At 28.8% G+C, this 23,535-nt stretch overlaps 2 protein-coding genes across 5 annotated transcripts; both read right to left on the reverse strand.

The window, feature by feature from the left end:
• Window positions 1-1,289: 1,289 nt before the first annotated feature.
• Window positions 1,290-17,123, reverse strand: LOC137831052 (serine carboxypeptidase-like 2). Of its 4 annotated transcripts, XM_068638566.1 has the most exons (15): window positions 16,983-17,112; window positions 16,271-16,402; window positions 11,832-11,974; window positions 9,225-9,261; window positions 7,584-7,780; window positions 5,765-5,867; window positions 5,634-5,671; window positions 5,443-5,544; window positions 4,433-4,519; window positions 4,069-4,182; window positions 3,162-3,233; window positions 2,950-3,068; window positions 2,295-2,408; window positions 1,730-1,787; window positions 1,290-1,595 (listed from the first exon to the last, which is right to left on the reverse strand). In XM_068638566.1, exons 3-15 carry the CDS (start codon window positions 11,832-11,834, stop codon window positions 1,512-1,514), a joined length of 1,128 nt encoding a protein of 375 aa, XP_068494667.1. In that variant the 5' UTR covers window positions 11,835-11,974; window positions 16,271-16,402; window positions 16,983-17,112; the 3' UTR covers window positions 1,290-1,511. The 4 variants fall into 4 exon arrangements, with proteins under 4 accessions (XP_068494667.1, XP_068494664.1, XP_068494665.1 ...); XM_068638563.1 differs by lacking the exon at window positions 9,225-9,261 and having other exon boundaries at window positions 16,983-17,123; XM_068638564.1 differs by lacking the exons at window positions 9,225-9,261; window positions 16,983-17,112 and adding an exon at window positions 16,679-16,851.
• Window positions 17,124-21,527: 4,404 nt separating this feature from the next.
• LOC137833326 (uncharacterized mitochondrial protein AtMg00820-like) lies at window positions 21,528-21,833 on the reverse strand. Its single transcript, XM_068641683.1, has one exon. The coding sequence runs from the start codon at window positions 21,831-21,833 to the stop codon at window positions 21,528-21,530; it is 306 nt and encodes a 101-aa protein (XP_068497784.1).
• Window positions 21,834-23,535: the final 1,702 nt, after the last annotated feature.

Genomic DNA, 23,535 nt, shown 5'->3' on the forward strand with positions numbered 1-23,535 from the left:
TAAATAATATAAAGTTAAATATCATATTCATATAAAGTTTTTAATTGCCTTTTCTTTCATTGTAGACAAGTATAAATTAATTTTGTAGTGACTAATCGGGATAAATGAGACTCATTAAATTTCTTCACATGATTATTATATCTTGTTTAAATCCCCAAGGTGATAGCTCCACAAAAAAATAATTTTGTTTCCCAAGAGTAATCTAAGCAACTACATTGGAAGTTTAAACCAAAAAAGGAAAAACGAAATAAAGACGAGAAGACAAACAAAAGAGTCTTCTCTAAAGCGTAGCTCTTAATGACATAAAGAGGAATGATTGAATGTCAATAAACCAACCATATTGACCCCATTTGCATATAACATCCATAATAAAACCCGATGATAATCATGCACACCATTACTTTTTCTTAGATTGATCTGCTTTAGAGGTTTTCTTATTGACTTTTACTCCAACTTTAGGAGGACATCTCGGTCTCTTGGAGGTTTGTACTTGTTCCTCTTCTTCACTTAATGATTCATCTTCATCCATTTTTTCACCCTTAGCAACCAAATTAGCTTCTTTTAAAAAAAATATCAGTCAAGGTAGATTTAACTATATTCGTTGCCAAGATGGTCGGAGGTGACTCATGAGCTTCTTGATCATCATCTGAAAATTCAAAATAATTTTGCAAAGCCAAATCATGAGAAATAGTTTAGAAGTAATCCGTTTGTCAGCAACAAATTTAGGAGGCGTTGCATTAGATGCAAAATTGAGTTGAGAGGATTCTTCAAGAGGTCGCAAATTATTAGTATGCAAGGGGTCCTTTTTTTGTAGCAAATCATCTGAGTCATATGAACATAAATATCAATATGAGATCCTGGCTCAACCTTTGTATCATCAACTGCAAGAATAGAGTTCAACAACAGATTTCTTTATCTTTTGACCTACAAAACTTCAACGGAAGAATCCTGAAAAATAGTAGGACCCTTCATCCCAACAACATAGAAAATATGTCTTAGAAACAACATCTTTTTTTTTATTTTTTTCCCGGAGCAGCAACAACAACAAAATTTGCATTAGAAACAATTGTATTTTGTCCATCAACAACCACAAAAATACTAGAGCTATTAGTTTTCTATACAACAACATCAGCAACGAGAATAATAGCACCAACAGGTGTAATAGTCTCACCTTATGTCAAGAGATTTTTTTTTTCTATTAATTGCTTATATCGAATAGGTTACTGATGATGTATTAAATTTTATTATGCAGGTATAACTATAAAAAAAATACATAAAAGAAAGATTAATTGTAATACTAGAGAGAATGGAAAATTCATCTAATAGAATTTTGTATGTGACAGTTACATATTAATCAAATAACTAAGGTGACTATAATAACGGTTGTCTCAACTTTATAAATTACAAAAAGAAATGATTATTTGAGAGACACTATATCGAAAAGGAAAAATTCTGCATAGGTAAATAGAAATAAAAAAAAAAATAGAAATCCATTAACGTGAAGCATAATCTTAGATAAGAGAAAATGAAAACCATCTATTGATCAAATGATAAACTTCCTTGGGTTTAAATGTTTGAGCCACATGTCCAGCACCCTGCATTACATTACAATGACAAAGCACATAATCAAAATTCTGGAGAGATCTCTAATTAATTAATATATATTACCAAAATATGATAACTAATTAATTCAAATAAATAATTAATCTTAAAACTTATGGTTACTTGCCTTCACGATTGCATATGTAAAGAAGTGATCTTCTTTCATTTTATAGATTTCTGTGAACCTGTGAAATATTCAAAGGAACATGTAATTAATTAATATGATGCCACATATATAGTTTCTCTTCTTTTAAAAAAAATTGAAGATATAATATCAAGAGCTGAAAAGGTGGACAGAATGATAGACAAATATACCAAATTAATTATTAGAGAAATTAAAAATAAATAAAAAAATCGCGTTGATGTTTTATATTGCTTAAACTTATTAAGATATACTGGCATAAATGTATGTGTTTCCATACTTATGTATTTTTAATGTACTCTTATCTCTTGTAATTGTTTGCTAATATAATTTTTCTCTTCCTTAATTATGCAGTATTTTAGTTTAAAATAGTCTGTGCAGATATTATAAATTGAGTCTTATAAAAAAAAACATATATCACCTTTAATTTTGAGGAGAGAGAGAGAGAGAATTGAAGAACTACAAAGTTTGAAAAGTAATTTATAAACTAAAACATATATTAGTGGAAATAAATAGGATGATAATTAAATATTATAATTAAGTTAATTACCCGGCAACTTGACCGTCGACAAACCATGCTCGCCATTTGTCAAGTATGGTCATGTTGAAGGAATTGATCCAATGTTGTGTACCCATATGTGGAACACTCATATCAAGATCACTACTGCAATTAATCATAATCCAACAATTAGTACTTAATAATTTATTTTCATAATTTTTTCATAAATATTTTCAAAAAATAAAGAACATCTCTTCATATATACATTACAATATAATCATTAAATAAAAAAATAATTTTAGAGATAAAAAATAATTAATTACTATATATAGAGATTAAAAATTTATTAGTATGTAAATCAGTTTCTATTATTAATGTAATTTATAAAATAGTTTCTAAATTGGTATATAAGTAAAACTACACAAATTTTAAATTTTAAAATTGTAATTAAAAGACTAGATAACTAATCAGATACTAATTTAGAAACTAATGTCTAATTTGATTAATATAGTAATTAATTATTTTTTTTTAAATTAATTTTTATTTAGTGATCTTTTGAATGATAATTAATTATTTATAAGTTAATTTTAGTTGATATATATATATTTCACTTTTTTAAAAATATTTAAACAACAGTCATTAAAAATGAAAAATGAGAGAGAGAGAGAGAGAGTTTTGGTGTGGAAGTTAACTAAATGTTAATTACCAGTAAACGAGAGCTTGAAGGTTGGCTTTAGTGAGATTCCGATAATATTGTACTACGTTTAGCCATGTTAGGGTGTATGCCACTGTTCTGTTGCATCTCAGGAATTCCTCTTTAGTTCCCTGTTCAAAAACCATTACTTCTTCAATTACTTTCATATATAAATAATTAACCCTTCAAATATAATTAAATTAAATTATTCAATGCACCATTACCTCTCTTACATGAAGGGCCTTCCTCACACTTTCATCATTTGCCCATTTGTCAACAAAGATATGATAATAGCTCTAAACACAATTCATAAATTCATGTTAACTTAAGATGATGAATTTTAAAATTTCTTATAAAGAAAAGTAAATTGTTGTTCTAAGAGTTTAGCTAATCATGATATTAGAAGTATTAGTTTTATTTTTTAATTGAGTGATCCAAAACAACATAAACCTTAGCTATATCCATGTCAACACCAGCAACAAAGACAACATGCCCAAGTAATCAATTTGAGTATGAACAAATGAGCCAAATAGATAGAAATAAGATATTTGACGTCATAGAAATAAGATAGTTTTTAATGAGAGAGTTCTAGACTTGTCTGAAATATTTTCTTTAGCTCAGTTGAAGGTTTGAGCTTGATTCACATCTAAATTTTTCTCAGCTAGTTTTTTGTTTTCTGATTGGTGTCTTGCCCTTTGGTTTGTTTGTATTCGTTTTAGTGGGTTGTCGGAGGAAGTTTCTGTCAGATTTTGTCAGGAGCTATTTTGTTTTTTAGATGGTTCAAAGATGTTATACTCTTAAACTACTCATACTTTTTTGTATAAGGGTTGAATCACCTCTAAAGTGATTCTTATGTATATATATTTTTTATTGCTGATAAAAAAAATAAAAATGAGCCAAATAGATAATTTGGCTTGAGTTGTGTTGATAGTGTGATAGTAAGAATTTCTGGATGAGGTTGAAATTGTGTTCTAGTTATGTTTAATTTTCTTATCGAAAGAGTTTACCTCTTTTCGATAAAGAATATGAAAAAAAATCATGTAATTCCTTTAGCCAAAACACAAGTTTAAAGAGAGAGCTGATAAAAAATAAAAAATATAAAAAGTTTAAAGAGAGAAGAATTTACTGAACTCTACACCAAAATGTTGGAGGATCTTCAAGTTCTTCTAAGATTTCTCGATTCAAACCAGGCGTAGTAACACAGAGAGGTTCCATAATTTGTTGTTCGTTTATGTAACGAACTAGCTGCAAATCAATCCATTATTGAATACTGTTATGCATGTTAACCAGAAAATTAAATAAACTCTGTCACTGTTCAGACAAAATTTCTTTCAAAATAGTTTAAGGAAAGAAAAAACAATACGTAAATAAAAATTCATATTTTAAAGAAACTAATAGAAAATCATTTTTTATAATTTGATTTATGTACTATATCTATAAGTTTTTTCAATCAAACTCTTAAATTAGTAAACCAAAGTGAAGAATTAATTCTAACCTCAGAATAAGCTTCATAATTTGAGACGCACTTTGTGTTTTCTGGATCAATGTTTACATAATCACCGTTACAGTTTTCTTTCATAGACTGCAAAAATGTTTTCAAGTAAATAAATTTTAAAATATAATACTAAATAAACTAAAAATATTTGAATAATTTAAAGAAAATGAATACGACGAAAAAAAAAATAACACACGCATATCGCTATATATCTTTTTAAATATTATACATAGTCATGTCTAATCCATTAATATATAACTCATCTAATCAATTCGAATATCACCCTTGAATATGCAAACAAATTCAACAAAAATCATATGCATAAGTTTAATTTGATATGATAGCACCAGAGATTTTATCTTGAACTTCCGGAAATGCAAAAAAAGACACCAATAAATTCTCTCATACTTCAAAGAAAATACATCCACAAGTAGCAAAATTAAAATACCTTTAACAGGCCCATCAATGTTAATTTTAACCCAACCTGGTAAAGGAAACTCGCATACAATAGAAAAAGAACAAACAACTTTACCACTACGAATATTAATACAAAAAAAAACTTAATCATTTTATCATTCTTCATTGAAGTTTTAGACGAATTTCTCACTAGACAAGTTAAATCTTTAATTATTGAAATAGTCATAAAAATCTCAATTTTATCTTGAAATCTAACATACATATCATCTAACTAGAAAAAAATTATCAAAGGAAGTTTAATCAATTTAACCAAAGGACTACCATCATTCTTAATAAAAGAGAGAAGATCATCATATTAGAGAGATGAGAAGTAAGAAAAATCTATCGAACCCAACTCTAAATATGCAATATATTATAACATTCAAAAAAATAAATGTTGAATAGATTTCATGTTTTTCACAAAACGTACATATAGAACATTTATGCAGACTTTTATTCGGAATATATTAAGAAAACATTTATCATAAAAGAAATTTTGATATTAAATTAATTTTTCTTTCATCAAACATAACAAAATAATGATGAGAAATAACCTTATAGAGTGCTGGGGATATAAGACTCCTCTGGTATGCATACAGAACTTTCATATTCAGTTCTGTATGCCAATCAACAGCTGGGCTCGCAAGTACGTAACCCTGATTATGACAAAAATGATAGACAATTATATATTGTAAAACACAATATCTTTAGCAAAACAAAAGAATACTCTCGACAGTGTTAATACTTTGATGTTTATCAGTGGCTTCTGTCTTGCTTTATAACCTGCTCTTGGAGGAAGCATATTAAGAAAATCTTATAAGGCCAAATTTAGGTTATTATCAAACTAATTGACATTGTTTGTTGTGTCGTAGTTACCTTCATATACCTTTTGAACAAGAGGTCCTGTAATCAATCCTGAATATGATCCACCACCAATGTAAAATGGATTTGAGTTAAACTTTGGATGATCAATAAACCACTGCACATGCTCATAATCAATGAAACTTGTTACAAGAGAACAAAATTCAAATGTTAAATTCCAAATATCTTTACAAAATAAAGTACATACTTAATTGGATGAGTGAGATCAAATTTGCTGGGAGCTTATCTTAGTTTTTTAGGGAGAAGCGTGATAATTTCAACCAAAGGTTATGAGAAATTAAAGTAATAAGGAAAAAATAAGAATGATATCAGAATTTTTAGGTGGAAAACCCTATTTAAATAGAGGTAAAAAACCACCGGCGGCGAGAGAGGCAAAACTTTCACTATAATGGTACTAGGAGTACAATGAATTCCTCTCAGGCTAATTGATAAATAACCCAAAAACAAATTTTCTTTATATAGGTTAAACACTTACACCCAAGAGAAGAAATAGAGAGTACAGGAAAAGATAGAGGAAGCAAGTGTATGTTGATGTTTGTTGTGTGTTACATTGGAAGGAAGCCACTATATTTTATTTTTATTTATTTTATTTTTTTATTAGCAAGGAAAGTCACTATATATAGTGGTTCTAGGAGACAACAATAATAAAAACAATTAATGGTAAGTAACCTCCCTTTAATAACAATTAATTATGAATGGTAAGTAACCTCTCAATAATTTTAATTAATTGTCAACGGTAAGTAACCTCCGATTTATGTTGTCAAGATATCGGTAAAGGTGAGTCATAACCCACAGTTTTAAAGTGTTAAAAAACACTACTTACCTGGTTTTGCATTGGACCTAATAAATTGGCTTACAAAATTACTTATTTAAACAATGTTATTTTTTTTATCAGCTATATTAAATGAAATGATAAGATTAGTTTATTTCATACAACAATTTATTTACTAGTAATCTTGTTTAAGGTTTAGACAACATTAGTATTTTTTTTATATAAAACTTCATGATAGATACCATTACATCTCTGTTAGACTGCTACTTATGATTCAACAATAATCTATTATTAAAAAGGAAAAAAAATAGTATGAACCAAAATTCATTAAAGAAGCTACCTCTAAAAATATTAAAACTAGTTATATAGTATTTTTTAATAATAAATATTTTTAATTAGATCAATTTAAGTCTCTGGTCCATTTAGAAAAACCGTAAAAATTGTTAAGCATGATATGGTGTTCTATTCTAAAACAAGGCTTACTTAAACAACTGCCCATTGGATACTATGTAAATCCATTTTATCTTACTTTACCATAATAGTCCTTTTTTAAAATTTATTCATTTTACGGATTTATTAAATATGTGTTAGAATTCAATATAATTAATCATTATAATTATTAAAATGTGTAAAGATTATAAAACGTGAGATGTGCGAAAAAGTTGAAGTTATAAAATTTTGCATTTGATAGTAAAGTACTAGTAAAATGAAGTTAAATATATTTTTTTGTCTTATAGTTCTAATCCAAATTTTAGATATCTTAACTATTTAATATCAAAATCATTAGAATGTATTATTGTGAATTTTTTTATATGAAAAATTAATTTTCAATATGAATTAAATTTTAAAATATTTTATTATAATATAATATACACTAAAAATTTATTTGTGAAATAAAAAAATGTTAACAAAAATTCATTTCAATTTCCTTACTACAAGTAGTTAATATCTATAAAAATACAGAAAAATATAGTTAATACTAAAACATGGCATTAAAATGGATGAAGAATAGAAATTTAGAGGTTGAGAAGAATGATTGACCTTTTGTAAAAATTGATAAGTATGCTCCACCCATAACTTGTCATCACTGTAATAGCCTTCTTGCGTTTCTGAGTATGAAAATCCTGTGCCCACTGGCATATCTATGTATAACATATTCAATGTCTGTGACCACCCATATGGGTTCAACTCAAGTTTTGGAAGGTTTCCTCCCAAATCACCATTCATTATTAAAGGCCCTGCAACCACAATCCAAAAACATACAATCCAATCTAAATTAAAAACATTTTTTTTTCTTTTTTTCTTTTCCATTTCATATATATATTTATTGAATTTATTGAATTTCTAACAATTCTACCACGAGTCTAACACAATTTTAAAAAAAGAAATACATTAATTTTCTAAAAACTCAAACTTATTGTATAAATTTTTATTATGATTATAAAAATAAGGTGGCCTATTGACAACTTGTCCTTCAAATTCCATGAGTTCACTTAAGATTTTTCCTTAAGTTGTGTTAAGAACTAACTCGTGAGGTTAGCTCTAATACCAACTATAGCTACAACTGGCTCCTAAAGGGAGGTTGAATGGAGCCTAAACTCAAATTGCAAGTTGATAGATAAAGTAGATACAACGTCTAATAGGCAAATAGATCAGACAAAAAAAAAAATCTAATTTTATACTAGTTCACCCTAGCTCTTGAGCTATGTCCATTTTTCCCTTAAGAAAACTGCTTAAGAGGTTTCACTAATCAATAAATCAGTCATAACAAGTATTCACCCTAACTCTTGGGCTACATCCATTTCTTCCTTAAGAAAATCGCTTAAGAGGTTTCACTAATCAATAAATCAATCATAACAAGTATTATCACCTCTCTAGGCTCCACCTTTCCAAACAACAAGTATTCTACACCTGTCCAAGCAATAAGTATTTTGCACCTCTCTTGGCAAACCAATTTTAATCTCTCCTTAAGACTAAGACCTCTCAAGACATGAAAAACACTCTCTAAGAGAGAACACTTAAAGCTCATAAGGTATTCTTCACAATATGAAAGATTTACAATGGTTAAGCACAAAACTTGAATAGACTAGATGCTTTACCCTTAGCAGATATGAATTCTACATAGTGATTGTAATATTAGTTCTTTTCTTTTTCTTTTCGTTGTTCTTCCTCTTTAACTTCAAGCTCTTTATATAGATGTAGAAATGATGATTGTTGAAGCTTTGTATACTGAACTTCATCATATAACTGTTAGACGCTCCATATGGAAATCATTACTCTGAACTTCATCATATAACTGATAGAAGCAAATGTGTTTAGTGACCGATTTTTGTGTTTTTAACAACCAATTTTGGTGGTCGCTAAAAGTGATTTTTTTTGTAGTGTGTCACTAAAAATAAAACAGTCAACATACAACCAATCACAAATTTCATAAATTCAAAACTGTATAATAGCAATTGAAAAAAATAATCTAAACATTAGCGTACCGATTTCTCCACTCTCTCCAAATAACGTGGTCTACATGTTAAGTGGCAATAAATAAAATAATTTTTTAAAACTAAAAAATTGTTTTGTTAACCGCTGAAATTACAAAATAACCAAAATAAAATATTAATAAGATAAAATAGAAAATTTATAATTGTATAATAGTAATTGAAAAAATAGTCTAGAACAGCAGCGTACCAATTTCTTCACTCTCTCCAAATAAAATGATCCACACCTAGCAACCATTAAGTGACAATAAATAAAACAAATTTTTAACACTAAAAAACTATTTTGCTAGCTGCTGAAATTATAAATTGACAAAATAACCAAAATAAATTAATAAAATAAAATATTAATAAGGATAAAATAGGAATAAATTTGTGTACACAATAAACCGTTATAATGAGTTATAATGGATAATTTCCTTTATAAATAGGTATGCAACCATTAAGTGACAATAAATGAAATAAATTTTTAAAACTAAAAAAATAATTTGTTAACCGCTGAAATTATAAAATGACAAAATAACCAAAACAAATTAATAAAATATTAATAAAAATAAACTAGGAATAAATTTGTGTATATCAAAAACGGTTATAATGGAAAATCTCCTTTATATATAGGTATGCAACCAATAAGTGAAAATAAATAAAATAAATGTTTAAAACTAAAACTATTTTGTTAATGGTTGAAATTATAAAATGAGAAAATAACTAAAATAAATTAATAAAATAAAATATTAATAAAAATTAAATAAGAATAAATTTGTTTAAAAAAAATTATAATGAAAAAAAAAATTTATATATAGATATAAATTAATAATTAAATCTTGAAAAAAATTTAAAAGCTAAAATTGCAGATTTTAAATAAAATATAGGTCCTAACTTCCAAACCAAAAGTACATGTAAGCCATAAATACAATCATTATTGTTTTGCAGTCTTCTCCCGAGTTCATCATTAGTAATGATATTTTTGACCCCTTTATCCCCTTCTACGTCCATCTTATATTCCACCCTTTTCCCCCTTAGATTTTTACCCCTCTTATTCTAGAAAATTTAAAATTAAGGATGGAACAATCCTTTTTCTTTTTGTTTTTTTTTTTCATTTTTCCTTTCCTTCTTTTTCCTTATTTTCTTTTATTCTTCCCCCTTCTTTATATATATGTCACTCTCTACATCCTCTCTTTTATCTTTATTCATTTTCAAAATTGTTTCTCATCTTTTCCATGGAAAATTCCTAACTTTTACCAGAATGAATTCAATTTAGTTTATTTAGAAAGTTTTACTATACTTTTCAATTTTCTTATTATATTTATAGTTTGGATCACAAATAATTGTCAAGGAAGTTATTTTCAACTATTAATAAATTTAAATATGAGTATGGAGAGTAATTAGTTATAAAAAATTGAATTTGTATTAGCGGTATTTTAATTGAATTAGATGTCATGGCGTCGTTTCATTGGCTTGCAACATGAATTTTTCTTTTTCTTTTTGGCTAGGATGGTTAGATTGAGTGATATAAATTATAATATATAAGTTGTTTTTTTATGATTGATTTTATAGTGTTTCTCGTTATATGGAGAAGTTTGATCTTATGGAATGATTATGACTGATAAACCTGGAGATGTGTGATAACACGTGTTTCTGAAGAGGTGTTACGAATATTTCTTTTTAGAGTGGTGTTAAAACTCGGATATCACGAGATGTTAAAATTCTTGTTTTTGGAGATGTTAAAATACATGTTAAACTCGTTATAATAAAAAATTTTGGTTGTGTAATAAACACATGTTTTATATCGTCGGTCAAACAAAAAATATTTTGTTTCACATTTCTTATAAAATATATGACTTAAAAAGACAGTGTTTTCATGATTTATGCTTCATACATACCTATCCACACCCCACATTTCTATCAACACCCCACACATTCCTATCAACACTCCACACGCATATTTTGATTATATTGTTTTTGATTAGTTACTTTTTTTGTTTCCTATGTTATTTTTTATTATAAAAGATTATGATGTTGCAAGTCCAGGAGGTGGTTTGGAAAACAATTTAAATACCATAATTACGAATATAGAAATAATTGCAAATAAATCTATCACTAAAAGTTGAAGAATGTGAAACAATTGAGAGAAAATATTTAGTCAAATTTGCATAACTAATTTATTGTTTTTTTATAATTTTAAAAATAAATAAATAAATGACACACCCACCCACCCATATTTTTTTGATTATGTAGTTTTGATAACTTCCTTTTTATGTTTTATATGTAATTTTTTATTATAATAGATGATGATATTGCATGTTCAGGAGGTGGTTTTTTAACATATCAAAATAACTTTATTATGAACATAGTTAAATTAGCACGAGATATTGCAATTATTGTAAATAAATTTATCATTAAAATTTAATGAATCTGAAATTAATGAGAGAAAATATTTGGTTAAATTTAAATAATTATTTTATTGATTTTTATCATTTGTTTTAAAATGAAATGAAAATAAAATTACTCTATATAATAACATTAGAAAGTGCTGCCGTTATTAAATACAGAAAAATTAAACCAAGTTCCCATTATTATACTATTATTTGTGTCACCTATATGTGTGACTAATTTATTTTCCCATCAGGCTGGTAATGAAATTCTTAAGAATTAGCCAGGAATTTTGTCTCTCTTTAAATGAATTTTTTTTAGAAAGCTAAATTTAAAAAAAAAAATCAATAACATTTTTCATTTATAAGCTTCTAATTGAAGTTGTATTTAAAGATATGGAAATATTTTGAATATAAAAATTACTTACCATTTTCAAAAAAGAACGCTGATAGTGCAGAACAACCTGGACCACCAACGAACCATAGTAACAGTGGATCAATGAAGGGGTTTCTTTGAGACTCAACAAATAAGTGAAATATGTTCACTTCTTCCTCTCCCACTTCTATGTATCTAATCATGCAACAATAACAATTAATTAAAACTTAATATATATATAAATACTTGGATCAAATATACTAATTTTCCAATTATGTACATATCAAAATCATGTATTTGCTACCCAAATTGGGACACAAAGCTATGAAGAATATAAAATTTAATTTGTATGTTTTTAGGGTAATTATAATTTTACACCGAGTTACTTGAGAAAAAAAAATTATTATTTTATTATAATATAATATTTTATTCTAAAAATAATTATAATGATTTTTTACTAGTATCAAATAAAATCTATTCATACTTTTTTATAATCGTTGTATATTTTGCATCAGATTATATATTTTTTATACATTTTTTTTATTGAAGTTTGAATCATAATTGTTTAAAACGCTTTCTAAATGAATATAATATCCTTTCAACTAAACTAAAAAAAAAATTAAAATAAACAGTAAGACAACCAAATAATATTAAGAAATGAATTTTACTTTAATATTAATTTAATTTTATAAAATTAATTTATAATGTGAGGCTTCTTATATACATGAAATGTTTTTATTTTTAATTGATGAGGATAGGTGATGTATACAAAATTAAGTCATTAACGTTTCTTTTTTGTAACAAACAGTTCAATTTGTCTACTAAGATTTTTTAATGTAAAAATTTTAATGATTTAAAGAAATTTGTATTAACTTAAGTAAGACTTTTACATTTTCAAATATTAATCAATATGTTTTGGTATGAATATTTTGGAGGGGACACTGGAGTAGACAAGAGCATGGACCACAAAGAAATCGTTATCATGGATCACGCAAAATAATTTCTAGGTTATTTTGAAGAATAAAGAAAAATGAAGTAAATATTTACTGTACAAATTATTCTTATTGTTAGGAATATGCACAAGATTCAATCTATCATATTTGCAATAATAATCTGCCATTTATTATTTCATTATTGTATTAATTATTTGTGAAAATAATTAATGTGATAAGGTTCTTAATTAAAACTAGAGACTCACTTTATAATAGAGATTATAATAAATGAGAAATAGGTCTTAAGCAGTTTTATATAATTTTTTCTTAGATCTTAAAATTATTGAGAATAAGATATAACTCATAAATCATATCGATAGATAAATACACGTGTAATATATTTTATTGGATAAAGATTAATAATTTTTTTTTATTAAATGATGCATATATTCTTATGAATATTAAATAAACTCAAAAGGAAAATTCCTAATAGTTAAATATTATTCTAGAATTTTCAATAGAAAATTGTGAAGAAATATAATAATAATTTTTTTATACTATTTGTTCTTACAAGTGATGACCAAATCTCTCTTAAAGTCACGTCTACTTCATGTTTTCTACTTTTTGATTAGTCGGCTTTCGTCTTCAATCTTTCGTCTTTAATTGGAACACACGAGTACCTAAAACAAGTACTCTGATGTTCAAGTTAGATAGGTCCGAATCAAGTTATATATGAGAATCAGAAGTTCACTACCTTACAAACTAAGGGTGTTCACCTATTTATAGTCTTGCTTATAGGTCTTTACCTATGGGGAAGGTTAGGGAAGACCCAAGTAAGCCCATATCTCCTAATCATGTTTTAAGGGCATAATTGAATTTTTTAGTCGCTAATTGTTTTGAATGTTTTCTTTGGTTAGACTGAGTGTTTATACTTGGTTGTTTAATTGTTGAATTTGGTCTAGGTGTTGTGAGAATTTCATTTCTACTCGGTCACTCGGTAGTATATTTGTCTCCCATGCTTGAGTTGTAGGCCAAAAAGTCATGTTTGTATATTGGTGGGTCTTTAAAAGAAAACTTAAATTACTTTGGTGGTGATAATGTTTAGTTAAGTTGATAGGTGTATTTGCCCCCCGAACTGGAGATGTTCTAAACATCGAAAAGCCTGAGGTAGGTGCAAGTTGTCTGATGTTCTGAGTGTCGAGTTCTTTGAAAGAAAACTTCATTTACTTTGGTGGTCACGATGTTTCGTTAAGCCTATAGGTATACTTTGCCCTGGGTCCGAGATATCGTAGACGTTAAAGGGCCTGAAGTGAAATAATGTTGGATGTAACGTGTTAGAATATGAACTTTCGTGCAATCTGGGTCGTTGGTATAGGGTTGATTCAACTATTGAGGTTTGCACAACGGTTTGCATCCGCTTAGAGTCTTTTTCTATAAATAGTAAGGGGTAGTGATCCCATTCTTCGATTTGTCTCTTCTATACTTTTTCTTTGTTTGAGTGTTTGTTGACTTGTCAAAGCGTTTAAGAGGTAATCATGTCTTCCTCTTCCTCTGATAGTTCATTCTCGGGTGGATCTAAGGATGTAGTCGATGTATCGAGTGTTGCCTCTAGTTCTCGAGACATGTCTTCGCGGGTTAGTGGGGGTGTGGACGAGAGGGACGTTGTTGTCGGGGACACAAGTCCTTCAGCTGAATTCGCTATCGAATGCAGGGAGTTAGGCGCACCGTGCCCACGATGTCGGATATGAGTGGGTGGATCCTCGCGTCTGGGAGTACTTTTCGAAGTATAGGTGGATGCCTATGTTAAAATCGTTCGCCGTTAGTGTTTTATAAAAGAATTGTAAGGATGACTTCTTTAAGGTCGTGGTGGAGAAAGAGGACCGTCAGTTTTTTTTATGAAGGTGACACTCCTCGTTTATCTTTTTATTGAACTTGCAAACCAGCACGTTACGACACATGGTTGAGGTCGTTACTGACCAAGGAGGACCTACAAACCTTAACAGTATTGGATAAATTACCTTGGAAAACCTAGGGCTTATGAGGACTTATTTATCTCCGACTTGACTTCATGATGTTGAGGGTATGTTTCTTTTAATTTGGTTTCCTGCTTCTATTTTGATGTTTTTTTACTTATCTTTCCATAATTATAATGGCATATGCACATGTCAATGGTCAAAAGGCTTATTTAAAAAATTTACTTAAGACACAACAAATAGAGGCCGTGAATATTGGCAGGGTTGTTGCGAGGTAGTCCAGTTGTTACAAATTGTTCGTGCCACAAAGACGCATTCTCCCGTCATTCCAAACCCCAAAAAGGACAAGGAACGGGTTAATCCGACTTGTCGTCATTCCTAACAAGTCACAGAGACCTCATTGAGATACTGAGGTTGGGTCGAGTTCTCATAGGAATGACTTCCTTAATCAGGATATGCACGTAGGGGATAAAGTGTTAATCTCCTTGGACTCCTTGGAGTAGGAGTGCTACCTTTCGGCTACTCCAGTTGAACTTCACGATGCTTTTATGGAGCTTAGTGTGAGGGTCTCTCTAGAAAGCGAAAATAGTGATATGTTGATCACTTAGACTTTGTAATAGTCTTCAAACATGAGTGCCTTGTGAAAGAATACTTAGTGATCAACCAAGAGTGACTTCAGTAAAGAATACTTGATTGGAGTTAGCTAGTAATTGTTATGGACCCAAAATATACTCAACGTTATTCAAGAGTAACTTTATCAAATAGTACTCATTTGTTCTTTGCATCGGTAGTCTACATAGTAGAATTTGACTGATTGGTCAAATAATATATTATAAAAAAAAAAAATATCTTTATAAAGTTATATACATAAATGATTAAGATTAAGCTAAATGGAGATGTGTGGATCATATTTTAAATGTCGTCCCATGATTAATTAATTAAAAAAATGTTGGTCAAATAAATTATTTTTAATAAATACAAAAATGATATCAATTGGTTTTGCAATTTTTTTGACCAATTTGATAACTATACTTAATAACAATTATGTACTAAGATTTGAATCACTATAAGAGAGAAAAAGAAGGAAATGTTATGTAGAGGAAATAATTTCTATATGATCATGAATGTAGAGTATATCATTTCTATTCCGTGGATCGTTTAAACATATGTCTTACATTTGTAAGACGACGGATACTATGAGAAGCATAAAGAATATTCTATGATGATGTAAAATATATAACATAGTACAAAGATGAGAAATGACATGAATGCAAAGCTGTCGGTGCATATTAAAATATGGAAAATGTTATACCAACCCTCTTCAATTTTCCTACACCAAATTAATATTTTTATCTTTTAAGTTAGTTTATCCTAAATTATTCTATATTTTAAAATAAAAGGTCACATAATGTTAGGTAGATATTTAATAAAGAATGGTTGTTGATATATCATCACCCTTAAAATATTCGTGGTTAGTTATGGGTCAATCAATTTGACAAAAAATTAAACGCAATATCTTAGTAAAAATATGATGAGTACAAATATAACTAAACAATCATAGAATGAAAAGAAGAAATCACACTTACCCAGTTTCAAGCTTGAAAGGAAGGTCACCCTCATAACCAGGAAGGTTCTTCACAACTGAAGCTGAAGAAGCCATGAGTGGCAAAACCACTAATGCAACAAAGACCACACTACCATATCTCAAATTCATTGCCCTACAAACAAACATTCATATAGTTGCTTTTAATAGAAATATTGCAGCACAGCTAATTTAGTTTAGGTGCGGATTGTTGAAAATAAATTTCTATTACCAACAAATAAATGGTATGCAAAAGTTCGAGTTTCTCTCGAATACTCAAATATTTCACCAAATTATATCGAATCAGACACTAATAAGTCTAAAAAAAGTAAGCAAATTTGATGAGAATAAAAAAAAAATAACGAAATTTGCCTGAAAAAAAAAAATCAATCTCAGAAACAGGTATTTTTACCATTTTAGATGAACTCTTGAAACAGGTATTTACCCGTACATGCATCTTGTTGGGTCAAGAAAAATGAAACTAGTATTAAATTTCAGAGTCCAAACACTCTTTTATGAGGATTTGTGAGGCGAATAGTGTGAGCATGGAAGGAGCGGAAGAGACCACTCTTTTATGTGTTCTACGACGTCAATAATAACCAACCAGATCCTCTATTGCTATCTCTCTTTTCTTGTTTTTTTCATTTTCAGAAAATAAATTGCAGAAATTAATAACAAAAGTGGAAAATTAGAAGGATTGGCCAATGGAAACTCACCAGTGTTGAAGATGCTGAAGTTTGCTGAGAGCTTAAACGAAGTGGTTGTGGTGGTGGGCTGAGAGCTTAAAAAAAGTAAATTGAAAGTTAGTTCAATTCTCAATATAAACAAATTTAAAAGATAGAAGAACAAAATTAAAGAGATTAAAGTTGAGATAAGACACAAAAATTAAGACAATAAAAAAAATTAATAGCTATAAAAAACTAGACACTAAAAAAACAAAACGCATAAAGATAAACACTAAAATTGGATCACAAAATTTAAAATAAAAACTAGAAATTTTAGCAGCACGTGGCTTGGCCAAAAAAAATTGGGCAACAAAATTGTTTCTGCTATCGCGTGTAAAATTTTCTTCAATTTTTTCCAATTCAAATTCTCGCGATCCCGCACCAAAATTCTTCAATTTGTGCAGCCAATGTAAAAGTAACACACGGCAGCAAAAGTTAAAATTTCACATACGAAACCCACCAAAAAGTCTCCCATTGCTTTCCAAAGTTCACTGCTGCTTCGCTGGAATTGCTTTCCATTTCTCGAACGAGGTTCAACGTATGTTGCACTAGAATTTAGTTGAATTCAATGTAAAATAAAAATTTACACTGACAAAATATATTTTAAGCATCTTACAAATTATAATTCTCAAACATCATTTTCAATTGTAATGTCTTTTTCTAAGCAGTTTTTTTAATCTTTTTTCTAAATCTATCTCTTGACAATTATATTCTTGCCACACCTTTTATTGATGGTCAACAATGAGACAACCTTCTTTGCATAGACAAAACCTTATCTATGTAGCACAAACACGGATACAGACACGAATACAAACACTGACACAAAGATACGTTTAAAATGTAGGACACGGGGACAATAAATATTTATGTGCACAAGTATGTTTCAGTTTTTTTGGGAACATGAAGATGTTTTTCATGACTGGTTTAAAAGAATTTGTTCCTTATTTTTATAACCATAATAAAAATTTATACAATAAATTTGAGTTTTTAGAAAATTATTGTATTTGTCCTTTTTAAAATTGTGTTAGAATCGTGCTAAAATTTTCAAAAATCCAACAAATATTTTTTGAATTGAACACTTCACCGATAAGTGTCATACGAGTGTCAACATCGATACGTGTGTCTGACATGTACACACCATTTAAGAGAAGTGTATGAGCCTCATAGAACCTTATTTATATTATTTCCCAATCTCCATCATATTAGGTTTTCATTAGGTAATATAAAATATATATCTTCTCACATTAACTAATAAGCTTTTTATTTTATTAAATCATATTTAGGCCCAAAGCCCAACGTCTATTTCATATGAGTCATATTATAAAATTAATTTACATAATTTAATAACATTCTCCAACTTGACTCATATGAGTTATAATGCTTTCATGATTTAATAACTACATAAATCATAATGCGTATTAGAAGGCCTTGTGTAAATTGGTTCTATCATTACTCAAAATCAAGGATACATAAACAATAAGAGTCATGGCGGTTACATGCCATTTAATCAACACATTTCCTTCCATGTACTATTGTATCCTTTTGTCTCCTTAATATTACTTTATGATGAGAAATTCATAATGGGTTATGTTCTCACCGACTCGAAGTCGGTCGGAATCTGGATGAGCTCCTAGCGGTCTCCCTTCAAGCTCTAACGCCCAAGTTAGTAAGAGCACAAAATACTGTGTATGTAGTGAATATAGTGCAAAGATGCGAGTTGAGATACTCCCTGTGGGTGGTTGTCTATTTATAAGCCTTTAAGAGTTTTGATATTTGATTCTGGTTCCTTCAGGCATTAATGTGTTATATTATGGTAACTTTCCATAAAATCTGAACATCATGTATATAAATCGGAGTATTTTGTCATATAATCGAAACATTTATGCAATATAATAAGGGATATTGAACAAGTAAATTAGAGAATTTATGTGATATAATAAGGGATATTAAGCCAGTAAATTAGAATATTTATGTGATATAATCGAGAATATTGTGCATGTAATTTATTATAAGCGAAAGTTACGTTAATTAAGTTTTGATGTGATGACCTTCTCCTTGTACCATTGGTATTGGATGATATGGACCATTGGGCTCAAACTGCTGCATTTTTGGGTCAGCTAGGTCGGTCCCATGAGTGACCATGGGCCAAGCAACTCGACCCTATTCCTAACAGATCTCGGGATGGTATAGTTTCAAACATAGTGTCATTTTCATCAACGATAACATAATTTGTTTTCCACACTATAATTTGCATGCATATACATAAAGTAGAAAACATAGATTTAAGAAACTTTTATATACCAATGAGCTCAGAGTGTCAAATAAGCATTAATAACAACATTCATCATTCACTAGTAGACATAATGTCCAAATTCTCAACATGACCAATAAATGTTTTGTGCGGTAACCCTTTTGTTAAAGGGTAAACAATCATAAGATCAGTGCATTGACACTCTATATTTCTGAACTTCCTCTTTAGCGACAAAGTATTTCAATTTCATATGTTTAACACCTTTCAAATACTTGTCGTTTTTAGAAAAGAAGACAGTTGTGAAATTATCACAATAAATTCTCAGCGGCTTGGCAATATTGTTAAACATTCCAAGTCCTGAAATACAATTTCGCAACCAATTAGCCTGAACTGTAGCCTCAAAGCATGCCACAAGTTCAACCTCAGTGGTGGATGCAACAATGCCTAACTGCTTCACACTTTTTCATGGAATCGCTCATCTGGTTAAAAGATACACATAACCAAATGTGGACTTTCTTGTATCCATATAACCAACAAAAATTGAATATGTACATCCAATCACCTCAAGATGATCAAATTTCCTATACGTAAGCATGTGATTCTTTGTCCCTTGTAAGTATCTTAAAACTTTCTTTGCATATTTCCAATGATCTAAAACAAGAGGGGGGGGGGGTGAATTGGTTTTGAAAGATTTTCGCAAGTATTGAAGGTAGAATAAAAGGCCATGAAGAATTAATCAATGGAAAATTTGTCCAACCAAATATAAAACTGTTTTTAAGCTTGATGCAGAAAATCAACCGGTTGTTTTTACGAAACAATCAGTTGTTTTTGTTTTTATCAGCACTTTATAAAACAAAGTTAAAGCAGTTTAAAGAGTGTAAGGATAGAGAGATTCACACAGAATGTTTATACTGGTTCACTCAACACCTGAGCTACATCCAGTCCTCAGAAACCACTGGAAATTCACTATGTAATCAACCCTAGATTACAAGCTACACACACCAAGAATGATGATCTTGAACCCCTCAAGAATACACACCACTCCTTGGCAAAAACCACACCAAAAATGTTGATCTTGATCCCCTCAAGAACACACAACACTTCTTGGCAACACCAGTACAAAAATACAGTTATCAAGAAGGAAGGGAATAGAATACACCTGGATAAATCACAAGATCAAAGATCAAAATACAAGACCCAATTCTATTCCACACTTGAGATGATCCAAAAACTCTTTGAAAACTTGAAAACGTGTTTTTATTGATATCTCTCACTTTGTTAATGCATAAAAGCTTAAAACCACATTTTTATCTTTCAATCAAATGGTTAAAACAGAAAAACCACTTAACAAAATTCTGTTAAGATTTTCATAAAAATAGTCGGTTGATTTATCGAAATAACCGATTGATTTTTTTTTACAACAAAGGAAGAGACAAAGCTTTTCCAAATCATTTTAAAATCCACTAAGTGTCAAACATCTTGTTGATTCGAAATTTCAACCTGTTGAAATTTGTTTGACAACAAAGACAAAGACAAAGCTTTTCCAAATCATTTTAAAATCCACTAAGTGTCAAACAAACCGTTGATTCAAAATTTAACCCTGTTGAAATTTCACTTTCTTTTAGAAAACCCATCTTTTTCAAAATGTTAAAAATTCAAATGAAATTCGATCATCTTAAGAAGTGAATTAACAAGTTTCAAACAACTGGACACACATACACAACAACAAGGTCTTCAAGCTTTCCACTTGGATTTGGAGACATCAAAGCATCTTGTTCAATAGTATCTACCAAGCATACCAACTGTAAAGCTAATATCTAGTCTTGTACATGTTTGAGCATACTCAAACTCCCAACAATAGATGCATAAGGAATATTCTCCATCTATTTCTGTTCCAAATCATTCTTTGGACATTGCATGAGACTAAATTTGTCTCCTTTCTGTATTTGAACAAGAGATGATGAACATTTATCCATTTTTAATCTCTCTAAAACTTATTAAATATATGCTTTCTGAGACAAGCCTAATAGTCCTTGTGATCTATCATGGAATATTTCTATTCCTATCACATAGTATGCCTCACCCATATCTTTCATTTCAAAGTTATTAGAGAGAAACTTCTTAGTCTCACTTAATAGACCAAGATCATTAGTTGCAAGCAAGATATCATCAACATATAGAATTAGAATTATAAACTCGTTTAAGTTTACACACCATGTGTTCCTTTCCTTCTTCAATGAACCCCACTGGTTGGTCCATATAAATATCCTCTTCTAAATTCCCTTTCAAAAGGCAGTTTTGACATTCATCTGATGCAACTCAAGATCATAATGAGCTACTAATGCCATGATAATTCTAAAGGAATCTTTCTTAGAAATAGGTGAAAATGTTTCCTTATAATCAATATAAACAATGTCATCTTTTTGAGTAAAACCTTTAGCAACAAGTCGGACCTTATAACGTTCTATATTGTCATGAGAGTTGCATTTAGTCTTAAAGACCCATTTACACCTAACTCTCTTACATCCTTCTGGCAATTTCATAAGGTCCCATACATCATTATGTGCCACTGATTTAAGCTCATCTTTCATGGCATCTAACCACTTATAAAAATTATCACCATTGATGGCTTTTGAAAATGAAATTGGGTCATTATCATTGCTAAGTTATTTTCTCAATCTTGTAGATAAACCACATAATCATTCGAAATAGTAGACTTTCTTTCTCTTTGAGATCTGCTTAATATTATTTCGTGTGGTTGTTCTACTATAGGTTCATTGTTAACCTCATGACCATTAATTTGTTGTTCTTCTTCATCATTGAGTGGTTCAACTATATTAGGAACAATAATACTTGAAGTAGAGGTACTAGTTAAAGGAATTTGTACTCTAACTTCCTTAATCTCCACATTTTGTGAAACTTCACTCTCACCAATTTCACCATTTATAATGAACCATGCATTTCTAGTTTCAACAATTCTTGTACTATGGGTAGAACAGTAAAAAATATACCCTTTTGACTTTGTTGGATAACCAATGAATTACTTAACATACTCCTAACTATATCCATTAATGTTCGATTACACCTTTCTAACACACCATTTTGTCTGAAAAAATAGTGTTTTGAACCTTTACTTTTTTTAAATCAATCTAATTATTTTGTCTAGAAGCAAACAAGAAAATAAATTCTCCAATTTTTGTGGTGCATAGCTTTAAAAAATATACGACAGTTAAGTATTAAGTTTTTACTAGTTGATATGTTTTGATAATGATAAATATAGCTATGATTTCTTTAATTTTTTATGAACATTTTAATATGTGGTTTATAAAACTAAAGTACTAATAAACAAGTGATTTTGACAATGTTCAAAATATCTATATTAATACAGTATCAATGTACATTATTTTGTCATAAATTTTGTATGTTTTCTTATAACTTATTATACTTAAAAGAAATGCAATCTTTCATATAACCTTGATTAAAAAAAATAAAGTATTATTGTTTAAAAGATCAAAATCCAACACAAAATAATTGGACTAAAAGATTACACGCTGATATATTTGTCAAACTTTGGATTTTTTCAATAATAAATTTCTACTACGGTTTATGTTTATGGTTGTTTAGTATATATATATATATATATATATATATATATATATATATATATATATATATATATAAATATATCATACTTATCTCTCTTAGAATATAAAAATATAATAAATATTAAAAGTTATTTCCTTTATAGTTATTTATAGTTAGGTAAGTAAAGAGATGTAAAAAGTGATTTCTTATTTCAAAAAGTGAAAGAAGAGTATACAATTTCTATGAAAGGGTTAAATATATTTTTTTGTCCATGTTTCTAGCATAGACAGTATCATAATATTATAAGATTCACATCAAATATGAAATATTTTAACATTCTAGTCCAAACTATAAATCTATTTTCCATGTAAAAACACAATGACCAATTCCAATAATTTCTTTACTATAAGTTCCCAAGAGGTCTAAAGTTTGGACTAGGGATGAAAATCAATTTTGCATGAATGTATAGGGACGAAAAACATATTTAACTCTATTTTAAATAAAAGGTAGAAAATATGTTTTCTTTCTTTCAATTAAAATGTAAGACATTTAGTATGGATAAAGAATAACTCAGAAAAAATTTATTGGAAAACTATGTGGAACAACTAAACAAGTCCTAGACTCTTTATATTCCACGCAAAAACATTATTTGGAAAATTGTGTGCACCAACCAAACAAGTCATAAACTATTCTTATTCTCTAGTTAGC

The sequence above is a fragment of the Phaseolus vulgaris genome, chromosome 6, assembly GCF_000499845.2.
Source record: "Phaseolus vulgaris cultivar G19833 chromosome 6, P. vulgaris v2.0, whole genome shotgun sequence".
In the NCBI taxonomy this organism is placed as follows: domain Eukaryota; kingdom Viridiplantae; phylum Streptophyta; class Magnoliopsida; order Fabales; family Fabaceae; genus Phaseolus; species Phaseolus vulgaris.